The sequence below is a fragment of the Mycteria americana genome, chromosome Z (assembly GCF_035582795.1).
Source record: "Mycteria americana isolate JAX WOST 10 ecotype Jacksonville Zoo and Gardens chromosome Z, USCA_MyAme_1.0, whole genome shotgun sequence".
Taxonomy (NCBI): domain Eukaryota; kingdom Metazoa; phylum Chordata; class Aves; order Ciconiiformes; family Ciconiidae; genus Mycteria; species Mycteria americana.
In genome coordinates, this window is record NC_134396.1 from 3,898,443 (window position 1) to 3,912,599 (window position 14,157).

General features: G+C 42.4%; 2 protein-coding genes across 2 annotated transcripts in view; one reads left to right on the forward strand and one right to left on the reverse strand.

Moving 5' to 3' along the window:
• The window catches only part of PIGO (phosphatidylinositol glycan anchor biosynthesis class O), a 500,143-nt gene that overhangs the window by 238,691 nt on the left and 247,295 nt on the right, over window positions 1–14,157 (reverse strand). The window lies entirely within an intron of this gene.
• The window catches only part of UNC13B (unc-13 homolog B), a 221,834-nt gene that overhangs the window by 153,344 nt on the left and 54,333 nt on the right, over window positions 1–14,157 (forward strand). Inside the window, exons 18-23 of the mRNA XM_075488247.1 lie at window positions 3,771–3,940; window positions 4,786–4,901; window positions 6,756–6,919; window positions 9,159–9,309; window positions 10,300–10,368; window positions 13,047–13,136. Of these exons, the coding sequence (XP_075344362.1) occupies window positions 3,771–3,940; window positions 4,786–4,901; window positions 6,756–6,919; window positions 9,159–9,309; window positions 10,300–10,368; window positions 13,047–13,136 (760 nt within the window). The remainder of the gene's footprint in view (window positions 1–3,770; window positions 3,941–4,785; window positions 4,902–6,755; window positions 6,920–9,158; window positions 9,310–10,299; window positions 10,369–13,046; window positions 13,137–14,157) is intronic.

Genomic DNA, 14,157 nt, shown 5'->3' on the forward strand with positions numbered 1-14,157 from the left:
TCTTTTGATGCAGCCCAGGGTATGGTTGGCTTTGTGGCCTGCAAGCGCACATTGCCGGGTCATACTGAGCATCTCATCCACCAGTACACCCAAGTCCTTCTCCTCAGGGCTGCTTTCAATCCATTCTCTACCCAGCCTGTATTTGTGCTTGGGATTGCCCTCACCCAGGTGCAGGACCTTGCACTTGGCCTTGTTGAACTTCATGAGGTTTGCACAGGCCCACCTCTCAAGCTTGTCAAGGTCCCTCTGGATGGCATCCCTTCCCTCCAGCATGTTGACTGCACCACACAGTGTGGTGTCGTTGGCAAACTTGATGAGGATGCACTCAATCCCACTATCCATGTGGCCGACAAAGATATTAAACAGTGCTGGTCCCCATACCAACCCCTGAGGAACACCACTGGTCACTGGTCTTCACCTGGACATCGAGCCATTGACCGCAACTCTTTGAGTGCAACCATCCAGCCAATTCTTTATCCACCAAGTGGTCCATCCATCAAATCCATGTCTTGCCAGTTTAGAGACAACAATATCGTGCAGGACAGTGTCAAATGCTTTGCACAAGTCCAGGTAGATGATATCAGTTGCTCTTCCGTTATCCACCAATGCTGTAACCCTGTCGTAGAAGGCCACCAAATTTGTCAGGCGCGATTTGCCCTTAGAGAAGCCATGTTGGCTGTCACCAGTCACCTCCTTATTTTCCATGTGCCTTAGCATAGTTTCCAAGGAGGATCTGCTCCATGATCTTGCCAGGCAACAGAGGTGAGACTGACCGGACTGTGGTTCCCTGGGTCTTCCTTTTTTTCCTTTTTAAAAAGGGGGGGTTTGTTTCCCCTTTTCCAGTCAGTGGGAACTTCACCAGACTGCCACAACTTCTCAAATGTGATGGATAATGGCTTAGCAACTTCATCTGCCAGTTCTCTCAGGACCCGTAGAGGCATCTCATCAGGTCCCATGGACTTGTGCACCTTCAGGTTCCTTAGATGATCTTGAACCTGATCTTCTCCTGCAGTGGGTGGTTCTTCATTCTCCCAGTCCCTGCCTTTGCCTTCTGCGACTTGGGTGATGTGGCTTGAGCACTTGCCGGTGAAGGCTGAGACAAAAAAGTTGTTGAGTACCTCAGCCTTCTCCATATCCCAGGTAACCAGGTCTCTCATTTCCTTCCGGAGAGGGCCCACATTTTCCCTAGTCTTCCTTTTATCACTGATGTACCTATAGAAGCTTTTCTTGTTGCCCTTGATGTCCCTGGCCAGATTTAATTCTCTCAGGGCTTTAGCTTTCCTAACCTGATCCCTGGCTGCTCTGACAATTTCTCTCTGTTCCTCCCAGGCTACTTGTCCTTGCTTCCACCCTCTGTAGGCTTCCTTTTTGTGTTTGAGTTTGTCCAGGAGCTCCTTGTTCATCCATGCAGGGCCCCCGGCGTTTTTGCCTGACTTCCTCTTTGTTGGGATGCATCGCTCCTGAGCTTGGAGGAGGTGATCTTTCAATATTAACCAGCTTTATTGGGCCCCTGTTCCCTCCAGGGCTTTATCCCTGAGAGGGGATACCAAGCAGATCCCTGAAGAGGCCAAAGTCTGCTCTCCTGAAGTCCAGGGTAGTGAGTTTGCTGTGCGCCCTCCTTGGTGCCCTAAAGATCTTGAACTCCACCATTTCATGGTCACTGCAGCCAAGGCTGCCCTTGAGCTTCACACTCCCCACCAGCCCCTCCTTGTTGGCAAGAACAAGGTCCAGCATAGCACCTTCCTCATTGGCTCCCCTGTCACTTGGAGAAGGAAGTTATCAACGCATTCCAGGAACCTCCTGCATTGCATGTGGTACCACCTAAGGTAGATATAGGTCTAAACAGTGAATGTTTTCCTAAAGGAAAGAGCAGTTTCTGACGATTGGTAGCAAAGAAACAAGATCAAAGAGGTCCTAACAAAGAACTGGTGTGCCAGAAGGTGAGGTCTGAAGAAGTCAGGAGCTAACTTGCTGGTGCTTTGTAAATGGCAGTGTGTGGCAACCTGTGTTTTTAGGCACCTGTGCACTTCTGAACACTGAGCCTCTACGGTACTGCCAGGATGTACCTTAGTGCACCGTGTCAGGAACAGAGGATGTCTTTTACATGCTTGTGCCGCGTTGCTGGTAGATATGGCAATGCACTCACATAAATGTGAGAGCTACAAAGGGTAGCAGTCCAAGTATTCCCTGCTTGTGAATGCTTGCTGCATGGTTTTGTTAAAAGAAGACATCCTTGAAGTAGTGGAGGAGGAAGGGGAGAATAAAGGCAGGAGAGAAACACTGAACCTTCTTTCTTCTGAACTCTAAATACAGCTTTGACTGCACAGCAAAGGCAGTGAGCAACGATGCTCTCTGCCCGTGATCAGAACTGACTGGAATTGCCTCTAACTTTCTCCATATAATTCCCAGCTATTCCTCTGGGCTGGAAAAATTGGGAGGAGCTGCATGGACATCTGTTAAGCAGTCCTGAATCACAATAGTGGCAATAGGAGCCCAAATGATTTGTTGGTAGGGAGAATGCAGATACCAGTCACTGCCACATCTTGTTGACCGGGCTTAGCAGATCTCTTCTGACCCATTTCTGCCTTCTCCCTGTTGCTTAGCAACAGATGCAGCATGTTAAAGTTAAAAAGGCTGGAAAACAGGCCTTCAGCAGAAGTTGCCTGTTTTTATGAAAACAGGTTTTATTTCCTTGAGGGCAGACATTTGTAGTGGTCATGGTGAGTAATCACCCTTGTCATGGTCTCATATGAGCATTCAAATTGCTTTATTGTATTGCATGCCCTGTAAATGAGCAGAGCTCTTATAATAAGGTTCTTCTGCCCACTTCTGACGTGCAGGAGCCTGTTTGTATCTACAAAAGGTATCTGAACACGTAAGAAGAAGGGGAGGCTGCAAATGCTGCCTGTGCATTAAGCTCAAGGATGCTGATTCAGCAAAGAGTAAACTGCTTTTTTTTTAATGGAAATGTCTTTACTGATCTGCCCAGGGCACAAAGTATCAGTCTGAGCTGTGAATAATAGACAGAATCAATTCTGATAATTAAATACCAACTGTGTAACTGCTGTATCCCACCTTTTCTTCCCACGCAGAGGTAGCGTTTGGATCATCTGATTGTAATGTATTATACATTAATACACTACAGCTTTGTGACTATCTTCAACTAAGAGAGCTACCACCACCTGAGCTATTTATCTTTTATTAGAAAACAGCATGAAGGGTGTGTCATAGGCCTTGACCGTGCTGTCCTAGATACTGCACACACATAAGCACAAGTGGCCTTTAACGCCTACAGCTGAACAGAAGATAATTGATGGGGAGAACTATCAGAAACCAGTGGGATGTTCATCGGCATTTTTGGGGTGTGTAGGCTGAGTTTACCAGCCTAGCTATCACCAGCCTTTTGTGGGGTTCACAGCAAAAGCAACAACAGTGAAGAGAATTCCCAAGTTTAGGGAGCTGCTGCTGAGAGTGAGGACGAGCAGGAGAGTCACAGCCACTTAGCAAGTCTGAAGTTGGTGGTTGCAGTGAGGGCAGGGCAGTCCTTCAGCATGCATCCACCATATCACAGGATCATTTAGAGTGCACCAGAAAGTTGTTGTGTAGTTCCTCTCAGACACTCCACTTTTAAATAAATAGGCATTTGTTTACATTTTGTTTATGCATCTCTCTACTGTTGGACAAGTGGGTCAAGAGGAACATGAAGCATGTAGCATATAAATGTTGGGTGCATTACGTGCTCTTCAACATTGCGCTTGTCTTGTTTGCAGTGAGTGCCATAATTCTTCTGACCGGATCAAGGTGCGAGTATGGGATGAAGATGATGACATCAAGTCTCGCGTCAAGCAGAGACTGAAACGCGAGTCAGATGATTTCCTGGGGCAGACAATCATTGAAGTCCGTACTCTGAGCGGAGAAATGGATGTGTGGTACAACCTTGGTGAGCAGCACTTTGGGATTGAAAACATGTCACGTTAGTTTAGGAACATTCAAGAACACCTGGGTGCATCTGGGCAGTTTGCAAGAAAGAAAAAAAAAAACCCAAAACCCCACATAATTTCAAGGAGCATATGATGGTGCTGTGGAGCAGCTGCAAGAATTTGATCCCAGTTAAAATGAAGAGGAGGAGTATAACATGTCAGAAGGGTGATGGATTTTCCCTGTCAGGCATTGGAAAGTACAGTGGGTTGGAGCAGGCTTGGAGCAGGGTTGGATTCCACCTGTGCTGGAGACATGTTTCCTGTCCTGTGCCCTTTTTTGTGCTGACACAAGCATTTTACCAGTCTCTAACGCCTGCAGGTGCACTGGACTGGGCTGGGAAGTTGTTGAGACCTTTCCAAGTGGCCAAATTAGAAAGTTGTCGAAAGTACTGACAAGTAACCAGATGGTGCTGAGTTGACAGGCATAGTCATAATCCTAGGAGGTCCAAAACCTTGGATAGGGACAACCAGCAATTCCCAGGAGCTCAGGACTATGGTGAAGTCAGAAACAAATTCCACATCAGTCAGCCCTGTTCTCAGAAAAGGGATCTGTCCTTGGTGATTCTAGTTCAGCTGACTGAATCCAAGGCCAGGGACCCTATAGCACATTTGCTGTCAGAAGGACTGGCTTACAGTCAGTCTTTCAAAGTTTTGAAAGAAAAAAGTCAGAAGTTTTCCCCATGGTGACTCTGATCACAAGCTCAGCCTGAGCTTCTAACAGTTTCTCTACCAGTGTTTCTACCCCAAGATGGCTGTGCTCTGAACATGAAAAATGCATGTAATTGCTGATAATTTTTCCTTCTAGAGAAGCGAACAGATAAGTCTGCAGTGTCTGGGGCTATTCGCCTGCAAATCAGCGTGGAGATCAAGGGCGAGGAGAAGGTGGCTCCATATCATATTCAGTACACTTGCCTTCATGAGGTAAGAAGTGGGTTCAGCTCAGTAATCACCATGTCCCTTCTGTCTCTTGAAGGAGCAATTTTCTGACCTTTATTTCTTTGAAATGTTCCTCCTTGCTCTAGCTGAGCTTTCTTTTCCCTGCTCTGCAGGCCTGGAAACACGCTGAATCATCAGACCTGCATTTGTGAGGAAGGCAAAGAAGGCTTTAGGCTGTCTCCCCCTCACTGAGGGCTGGCTGGCTCAGTCTGTCCCACTGTCACAGCTGCCCTGCTGTCAGGCAGAGATCACGCATTGGTCCAACTCAGAGCCCCCTGTGATTTTAACATGGAGAAACCTCTGAATTTCTTTGAGTGATGTTTTCAGCATGTACTGTACCTATGTCTTTCTTTAGAGAAGGCATACTAAAATGCTTTATGAGTAAATTCTGATTTGGGGAGGGCTTTGACTCTGGCTGTTGAGTGATGCAGATATGGGTGTTACAAATTCTTCTGTGCTGCTGCACTGGTGTATAGCTATGAACAACTATTGGGGAATAGAAGATAAGCTGTGGTTACTGGGTACTGACCTCTCTCAGGGTGGACTAAGCTGGGCAAGCAGTGCTGCAGAAGCTGGGACAAATCCAAAGATAACTTGTGAGAAGGACTAGAGGGAAAACCCTGTCTCGGAGAGATGCATGGTGCCCAGTCTATCTGTCAAAGAGAAGGCAGGTGGCAGGGTCAGTCTCAAAGTCCCTGAATAAGGAAGGGTAGTCAGAGCCCCTTTCACCTGACATACAAGAACATCATGAGGTCCAGTGAGGTTTAAGCAAATTCAGATTGGAAAAGAAGGGCGGATTTGTCACAGAGAGGAATGTTCAGCTACAGGCACAACATACTTATCCAGACGCTGGGCTAGATGAGCCCTGTGATGTCTTCTGGCCTTACCAGGGAACAGACAGATACAAAGTTTAGAAAAACATCAGTAGGCTTCTTTTAGTAGTCTGTCTTGTGTCCTTCAATACATATTTATTGTTTTTTAATTCAGTGATGGTTTCTGTTTGGTAAGCTATTTTGTTTTTTTTCCTTCTGAACATGCATAATCACTTGCTGCCCTTCTTTTTTGCACATGCCTCTTTTTAAGTATCACCTTCTTTCATTTGTGTATCATAAAATGAAGGTGATTTACAGCTAGAATAATTTAATCAGGAAAAATAGCAGTGTAAAGCAGAGTCCTCTAGCTCCTAATGAGATCATTAGACTTTTGCATCCCTTACTACCGGGAGCCAGCTGTCTGAAAGGCTGATGAATCTTAAGTGACGTGAATTTGAGGATTACTGAGAAACCCACTGAACTGAACGTGCAATTTCTGCGCAGCAATGATAGCTGACAGCCTTTGCAGTCTTAGATAAAGTGAAAGGTTATGCTGAATAATAATGCAAGCACGTAGTTGTTAGAAACCTCCTTTTCAGAAAAAAAAAAATCTGTTTGGACTGTTCTGCTGTATAATAATAATTACAAAGCTGATACAGAGCTGTTACGTCAGCTAGTTTAAATAGCTTGTCCACGTTAAGGCATTTAATTCTGACGACACAAACGTGTAGGTTTCAGGAAACTAATCAGTCTGTGATTTCACTGCATAGAAGCATTCCTCTGCATCGTTCACGATGTCTGCTGGGTAAAGTTGTAGGTATGCATGCAAAAAATTCAGCTAGGAGCACTCAAGAAGAAAAGAAGATAAAAGCAGAAAAATACATAGTTGGTAGAGGGAAAGAAAGAGGGAGGAGAGTGAAGAAATTTATGTTAGTGCCGCCTTCTCAGCAGTTCCAAGCTCTTCATGAAACTCACTTGGAGGCTTCAGCAGCCTCACATGTAATTTCATTCCTGTTTTGTATTTCAGAACCTCTTTCACCATCTCACAGATGTGCAAGGGAATGGGGTGGTGAAGATCCCTGATGCCAAAGGAGATGATGCCTGGAAGGTGTATTTTGATGAGACAGCTCAAGAGATCGTGGATGAATTTGCAATGCGTTACGGCATTGAATCAATATACCAGGCCATGACGTAAGATGCCTTTTGTGTGGTCTTTAGTGGAGATAATCGATGTAACTAATTGAGGTGACTGTTAGTATTTCGAAGATGAAATGTGTTGGTGATGGAAGGCTTGGCAGTGACAGCTGCTCCTTATGGTCCTTACTGTGAGCAGGAAGAGACTGCCTGTCTCTGAATCACTGGTTTCTTCAAAGTCTCGAAATTAATGCCTGACAAAGTGGAATTAAGCATCTATCTGAACAGTTTGTGTGAGCACTTTTAAAACTAATTCTAAGGAATTACACCAACTTCAGTAGTGTAAATGACCGTATTTTATTGTTGATAGCTGAACCATTCCTGTTTTAAGACTCTCAAATGTCTATTTGAGCACTCTTCTGTTAAAAAGGTACTGCCCAAGGATCCCACTGAAGATTTCTGATGATGTGAGAAGGGATGAGGTTTTGTGAAAGTGTGTGTCCTACGTGTCTGTTTTGGCAGTTGATGCAGTCCTTTGAAGTCACTAATTTCCCAGGTGCTGCTGAAGGCATTTATAGGAAGTTTGAGTAATGGAGCTACTGATTTGTTCTCTTTGGAGCTAGGCTAATGCAGTTCTTGATCTTCAAAGAGCATTTTCCTTGTCACTATACTTTTACTTGGATTTTGGATTAGCCATTCTTCAGCTTAAAGACTAGTAGTGCTATGCTTAGCTCATTTTTTATTTCAAGTGTAATATTAAATATAGCAGACAAAAATGAATTTTTTCACCTTAGAAGCTGAAAGTTTTGGGGTCTGGGTCCTTGAATGAGTTATGATCTGTACTTATGTCACCTTGCAAGCACCTTTTCTGCATATTGATTTAAGCCAAAGTGGAAAAGAATGGGAAGGTTCCTCCAGAGGTCTAGTCCCTGCTTATAGCAGGGCTAACTTGGAAGTTGGACCAGACTGCTCAGGGCCTCTTTCAATTTGTTGAAAATTTCCAAGATTAGAGATCCACCACCTCTCTAGGCTCCTGTCCTCAGGTTGTATTACTATGGGGAAGAAATTCCTGGTTGAAATCCAAACTGGAAAATCCTACTCTGAATTTCCTATGCTGTAACGGCTGCATATTGCTGCTTATCTTTTAGTCTTCCCTCTAAAATTATTTTGGCCTGGCTCAGTCTTCTCACTAACCCTCTCCCCTCTCTGCTAGGTAGTCAAGACATTGATTAGATCCCCACTCCTCACGCCTTCTCTTCTTCAAGCTAAACAAAGCTATTTTAAGTGTATATCTTTATTTACCAAGTGCCTAAATGATCAATTGGTACATAGGTATCACGGAGCCAGCAAGTTAACATTCAGGCATCAGTATCATGTTTGGCTGAAATACTGACTTGTGAATTCCTGTGAAATTCTCTCACTGGAGCTTTTTGGTTTAGAATCATTTGTAGGTTAACTAGCACAGAAGCTAATGTCTGTGATGAGTCCCTTAGGGAGAAAGCTACGTTTAGAAAATGGTTCCCAAATTTAGTTTGGGAGCTCAGTGAATATTCCTGCTTAAAAAGGACTGGTTAAGAATTGCCCAACTCTCCTGTCTGTTGGAATGAACTTTACTTGCCGTGTCCCATAATACCAGACTTCTTAAGCTCTGGATTTTTTTCCCCTTATGTCTAACAGATTTTCTTTGATTGTTTAATCATTTCACAAGCCCGGATGCTTCTGGCATAATTTTGAGACTTCCTGCAGGAGGGTTCCTTGCACTTTAATGAGAGCAGTTAAATGGCAAAATGCAAATGAGCATGCACGCTTCCCGCAGGCTGGAAGGGCTAGCCCTAAGGAATCACATACCAGTGCAGCACAGAAATACTAGTGTGTGATCTCGCTGGGCTTGAATGCTTTTCAATTGCTGCTGCCTCATGTCACCTCAGAACCTGTGGCTGCCTCAAGTGGCAGCAAATTATATAGATTTCCTTGTGTCAGGCTTGGTTCTAGGAATTGGCGTCAGGACCCAGGATGTCACCTAAGTCACAAGCTGTTGGCAACAAATAGTTGAGAAGCTATTTTATGACCTGGAAAGGGCTGTAGTGAACGGAGTTCTCTTGCTTCGAGCATATCTGTTGTCTAGATGGCATCTTTCTGAAAAAGCTCTGAGATGCTGGAGATTTACAGAAAGGGAGAAAACATAACTTTCATCTGTTCGTGGTGCCAGCCAGAGTAAGGGGGCTATTAAAGGGATACAGTCAAGTTGTGCTACACAAAAGAGACCAGAATGACTTACAGAACTGTCCTTTTGTAGGCATTTTGCATGTCTCTCCTCTAAATACATGTGCCCAGGCGTGCCAGCTGTGATGAGCACCTTACTTGCCAATATCAATGCTTATTATGCACACACGACTGCCTCCACAAATGTGTCTGCTTCGGACCGCTTTGCAGCCTCCAATTTCGGGGTATGTTTGCATGTTTGGTGATGTTACAATTGGACTTCTGTAATTTGCCTATGGTGCTTCTTCCTTTCAATAAATAACTTGTTCTGTTTAAGGAACATTAAATCTATGAGGAGTTGGAAGCTGTTGAGCTCTTCTAGACTAGACAAAGATAACAGTTTTATTGTCATCGTCATCATCACATATTTTAGATATTAATCAGTGTAATGCATTGTGATGTTTATTCTTCGTGTTCAAATTACACTGGAGCACAGATGGTATGGAAATGGGCGAATAATACTAAACTCTGCATGGTGATGCTGTTGATAAAATATACCGTGCGATCTGATCATTTCAGAACTTTGTTTTTAAAAACAGCAACTGCTTTAAGAAAAAAAAAAAAAAAAAGTCTATTCCCCTAAAGTTTAAATGTTTTTTTTATAACATGCTGTGGAGTTGAGCATGCTGGAAAAGTATTTGGAAAAGCTGGTGCTTCCCATCAGACTGAAAATTTATAGATTGAATGAGGAGGTGTTCACAATGCCAAACCAGAATCCAGTGGAGAGACCTGACCTCGAGAAGACAGTCATGAGAAGCCTGTAATACTTGTCACTGAACTAATAGATAAGATCTTGGAGCTGTGTCATTGCTCTGAATTAGACCCTTTTCTGCCTGTTCCTTTATTCATCTCTGAATAAATATTTTCTCTTAAATATAAGTTTGGTGCAAATTGCAGACTAGAAATCAGGGGGGGTTGTTCTGCCTCTAGTTCAGAGTGATAATGGACTATTTTTCTGACAATTCTAATGTTACACAGACTTCAGAAATAATTACAGTATAAGAGTAAATCCAAGAATCAAAAGAAAATACTGTTTGCACAATACCATGCATCCATATTGCTTTCTCCCGCTCTCCTGAGATCTGACATGAATTCCCTGATATCCTGCTGCTTACTCTGAATATCAATTGGACAGTGATGATATCTGATGTTTATTGCTGTTTTCTGCTATACAGAAAGAACGATTTGTGAAGCTTCTGGACCAGCTTCATAATTCACTTCGTATTGATCTCTCTATGTACAGGGTGAGTGGGAATAAACAGAATCCCTTCAGGCATTCTGGTGGGCAGAAGGGAAACACGCCATTTGGATTTCTCTTACATTTCTAACCTTTTGGGTACTTTGTGTTTTATGGAATTGTCATGACAAGCTTGTTGCTCGAATACACCATTTTGTTTTCCTCATGGATAGAACTTAAACCATGGGGTTTTTTTCCATTATGACTTCCTCAACACTTCTGAAATAATTTAAGGATTGTGAATGATGCATTTCTGGGATACTATCAGGATAAGCAAGTTGGATTGGCTTAATTAATTTGAATTAATCTTATCGGTACTTCTGGTATCATCTACAAAGGGAAAACAGACTCATTCTCCCTTAGTAAGACAGAAGTCTTCTAGAGTACCGGCAGCCATGTTGTCACTTGTTTTAGGTTTGGCAAACTTGAATTGCTGTCCCTGACTCTCGATCTACAAGATGTGCTCTCGGGTTGAGATACCCCCCCCTTCAGCAAAAATTTTAAAATGGTGGCAAAATGTGAGCTTTGATTTTATTTATTTAAAAGTAGATCCTCTTCTGGTTACTGCATTTATCTGAAACACACTAAAACATATAGAGGAGGGAAACATGAGCAGAGTAAGAGGAGGAGTGCATTAGGAAGACAAACAAAAAAGACAAGGGGCAAGGTGCAAAAGAAGATAAAAGGAATGTTGTGTAAAGAGCTATTCTAAAACTACATTACTAGTAAGAGAAGGTCTAAAGAGAGCACTGGTCCACTGAGTAGCAGAGGGCAAATTATCAACACATGGCAATAGGAATCTGTAGTGGTGATGCCTTTTTTGTTTGCTTGGTCTTCAATAAAAGCTGCTTTCTGGTGGCTAATGCAACTAAACCTTGGACAAACAAGTAAGATCTTATGTAAAGGACCAGGAAAGATTTGTGTAGTTTAGATAATTTAGATGATATCTAATTGGCAGTATATTTAGAAAAATGGCTGAAGCAATTTGGGAGCTCTTTGTAATTATTTTAAGACCCCTGAAGGGCAGGTTAAGTTGTGGAAGAAAAAGGTGTTAGTTTCCAGCTTTGAAGACAGGAGATGGCAATTTACAACTTAAATTACCCAGATTAAGCCTCCCCCTTCCCCTAATTTAATCAACCTATTTGTAAGCACTTAAAACAATGAATAACCAGCAGTGTAGATTTGTGAAAAAGGAAGTGTCAAACCAATGTGTGTTCCTTGTGGCAGGTGAGGAGGGGAGAGGTGGAGCTCTCTCAAAAGTAGCTCCAAGTCACTCTCTAAATAATTATTTTGAAAAGTGTTTTGTGAGCAAGTGTAGTTATTCTGTATGCTTGTCGGTCTTCTCTTTGTTGCGTGGTCGCTAGCAGACACAAGCGTGGAGGAGATTGAATTTCAATATAGATAATGTTATCTTTTCCTGATTGTTATTCCTAATCAAGAACATGCATTCAGTCCCCAACATTCATCTAATGGTTTGTGTTTAAATCTTGACCCACAGATGTCTTTGATTTTGCTAAATACCCTGAGTGCCAGAGTCTGTGTGTGGACAACTTAACTTTAAAAGGAGAGTTGTCTAGGAATGAGTATCTACAAATGACTATAAAGAGCATTAAATTGCTTGCAGTGGTTAGCTGAACTACAGCAATACTCAACTGCTGTCAAGAGACAGCATATTCTTCTGCAAGTCCTCAGTAATAAATGAAAACTTGTTCCCTTCTGCCCTTTTCACCTTTGTGTCTAATAATTTTTGAATGTGCAAATATGAAGAGACTATCCAAGTGAAGGTTGCCTTTGCTATTTTACTTGCAGCAAAACCAATCACATCAGCTTGAATGTAAGAACATGCTGAGGAACGTGAATGCTGTTAAAGGACACAGGAAGGAAAGAGTGGGAATGTAGGAAAGGGCAGAGTGCTTGAGGTCAGAAAGGGAACAGTCTCTTGCAAGAAGCAAAGCTTGCTGCATTCAGCGTATCCATTTACATGGATATATATACATACACACACACATATGTATCATATCTGGAAGGGACAATGAGACTTCTAATTTTCAGTGGAACCCAGAGAGTGGAAGAGGAAGCTATGGCTATGAACAGTGGGGTGGTGGGCAGAGTATGTAAAACAAATGCATTACAGCGAAGGAGGTGCTGAAGAACACGTGCTTATCTTGGCAGACTGGATCTTACAGGGGACTGAGGGGTTACAATGACTTCTTACAGAGAACAGTGCTCATTTTCCCTTCTCAGTCCAGTTTATTTCTCTGGAGAGGTTGCTAATATACCACACCTCCTGGTGTCTCAGAAGAGAAGCCAAAAACCAAGCAGTGAGTGCAGAAAGGAAAGGGCATACACAAGCAATCTCAACCAAGAGGCCAGGGCTGCCGGTGGCAAGGCTGTTCCTCCCTGCCTGCTCCTTCTACAGGCAAGGAGCGATCTCCTGCCGCTGAGGGCTGTCAGTCTCCTGGCATCCACAAACTTTACATTCATATGAGAAGCTGTTTAATTAAGCAAACAGATAAGCTCCCGCAGCAAAAACGCCTTATTTATTGAGCATTGTTTTGACTGGTACAAGCTTCTCGAGCAGGAAATGTTTCCAAGACACTTTCCTTATTTAGCACATGCTTGAAGAAGCCTTGCATGGGTCTGACTGTGCTTTCCAACACACGGATTTCCCTTTTTTGTCAACAGAACAACTTCCCAGCCAGCAGCCGTGAACGGCTGCAGGACCTGAAGTCTACAGTTGATTTGCTGACCAGCATCACTTTTTTCAGGATGAAGGTAGTGTTATGGGTAGGGATGGGAATGGGGCCTCTGCAGTTTTTGCCACAGGAGTTGGTTTCGCATTTTCAAAACCATTGTTTCATGTCATTGTGCTTTAGACACTTAAGGAAAATGGTGATCATCTGCTGACCATGTAATAAACATCCACATTTTATCTTTAATTCACTGTATTTTGCATCATGAAGATGAAAGTTGTGTTTTCCTTGGGGTTCTTCAGTCATAAATAGGGCACAAAAATTAAAAAGAAAAAAGAGGAAAAAAGAAAATTGTCTGGTTTTAGGAAGATAATTTACTTTTGTTAATAGCATTAGGAAGCTTTTCCTATAACTGTCTACAACATTTATCAGTCACTACCATCTCTTCACCATCTTTTATGTAGTAAATATTTTAAAATTTATTTCTAGGAGGGTAAGCTACTGAAATGGGATAGTATCTCAGTAGAAATCCAACAGAGTTGTTATGAATGCTAATGTGCTGGTTCTGTAGTTATTTCTAGAACAATAGAACTAGAAATTGTGTAATAAGATTATTTTTAATTCCTGATTTTTGTTTCTAAACTTTTTAAAAAATACTGTTGTAGGTTAGCACATATCACTTAGTAATTTTTATCTTACCAAAACCAAAGTAAGTCTTTAATTTGAGCTATTTCAGGAAGTGCTTCAAATTTTACTCTTAAGCCATAGGGTAAATGATGTTTTAGAACTTTATTTTGAAAGTGTTCATTCAGACAATATGTCTGTATTGAAAGTTTGCTTTATAGAAATACTCCAAAAAGTTTAGAGGTAGTGAAAATATCAGAATTATCTCAGGTTATAGTTTATCCACAGGGTGATGTCTGCATATCTGTTTAGTGTAAAGTAACCCTGTGGTGTCTTTCTAAAGCAGCGTAACAATGAAATAATGAAAAGAGCTGCTCTTGCAAGAGGAGAAGGTATATTGGTTGCCATGTCCCTAAGGATTCTGGTGTGCTTTAAAATTCAGTAAAGCTTGTCAAGAAAGATGTCCTTAAAGAAAGTTA